Source organism: Sinocyclocheilus rhinocerous, unplaced genomic scaffold (genome assembly GCF_001515625.1).
Source record: "Sinocyclocheilus rhinocerous isolate Xijiao unplaced genomic scaffold, SAMN03320098_v1.1 scaffold1436, whole genome shotgun sequence".
NCBI classification, from domain to species: domain Eukaryota; kingdom Metazoa; phylum Chordata; class Actinopteri; order Cypriniformes; family Cyprinidae; genus Sinocyclocheilus; species Sinocyclocheilus rhinocerous.
In genome coordinates, this window is record NW_015647013.1 from 549,824 (window position 1) to 551,039 (window position 1,216).

Here is a 1,216-nt window from a genome sequence, read left to right on the forward strand (position 1 = left end):
GTGTGTGTGCGTGTGTGTGTGTGTGTGTGTGTGTGTGTGTGTGTGTGGCAGAGAGAATCAGAGTCTTGGATTGAGGATTAAGAGTGAACAGATAGTCTGACATGAGCAAAAGTGGCAGGGTGGATTTGTAAAGCACACCCTGTAGCTCTTCCGCTCTCCTCCGTTATCCCTTTTCCGCACTCTCCCTTTTTTCTCCTGACGGAGAGAGGGGTCAGTGACACATTATCTGTGACAAGCACTGTGTGTCGAGGACGGGATAAAGTACACACACACACACACACACACATACGGAGTTATGATAGGTCACGGCACCAGATGGGGTGTATTCAATTTTCCTGCCGTAATCAGCGTAACCTTGTTCCTAAAATCCAATGACGGAAAAATATGCCATGTGTTGATGATGAATTAATGGACTATTTGTCTCTCCTCTCTCGCCTTTTCCCTCTCCTTCCCCATTGCATTATTTCTCACCGTATGAATATAATCTATCCCCATCTTTCCTCCCACTCTCACTGTTTGTCGTTCAGCGGATGGATGGCTCCAGCGTGTGGTGATTCTGGGTTCAGAGGCTCATGCGATCGAAGAGATCCAGCTGTTTGATCGGCAGCAGCCGGTGGACAGCCTCACCATCTCACACAGCAAAGTAATTTCTGATCTCTTTCAGCTGCCTGGCTAGCATTAACCCAGTCGAAAAACAGAATGCACTGATAACTGAAAATAATTGACTTGCGGGTATTGTTTTAATTATTCATTCCCAGTGTTGGGGAGTAACTATGTAACAGAATTATGTAATTTAATTACAAAATAAGGTTACACTTTATTTTAAGGTGTCCTTGTTACAGTGTAATTATTCATTTAAGTACTGAGTAATATTAACTACATGTACTTACTATATGGTTAGGGTTAGAATTAGTGTTACTTGCATGTAATTATGCATAATTTATTGTTATGATAATAGTAAGTACATGTAACATGTGTTAACAAGGACACCTTAAAATAAAGTGTTACCCGAAATAAATGTAACTGTAATCTGTTGTTCTCAGTAGTTACTGAGAAAAAAAATGTGTAATTAAATTACTTATAAAAATGTTAATGAGTGCAAAGGGGGTTACATTTGAATATTTTCTCACACACAGAGATTTAATTGATTTCTTTCCCAAATTGCATTGGCTGCTCTAAAATATGAGACACCAATGTTTCAGGAGTTTAGGACACA

General features: G+C 39.9%; 1 protein-coding gene across 1 annotated transcript in view; it reads left to right on the forward strand.

The window, feature by feature from the left end:
* The window catches only part of LOC107708238 (semaphorin-4C-like), a 32,062-nt gene that overhangs the window by 21,543 nt on the left and 9,303 nt on the right, over positions 1-1,216 (forward strand). Inside the window, exon 11 of the mRNA XM_016512417.1 lies at positions 528-643. Within this exon, the coding sequence (XP_016367903.1) occupies positions 528-643 (116 nt within the window). The remainder of the gene's footprint in view (positions 1-527; positions 644-1,216) is intronic.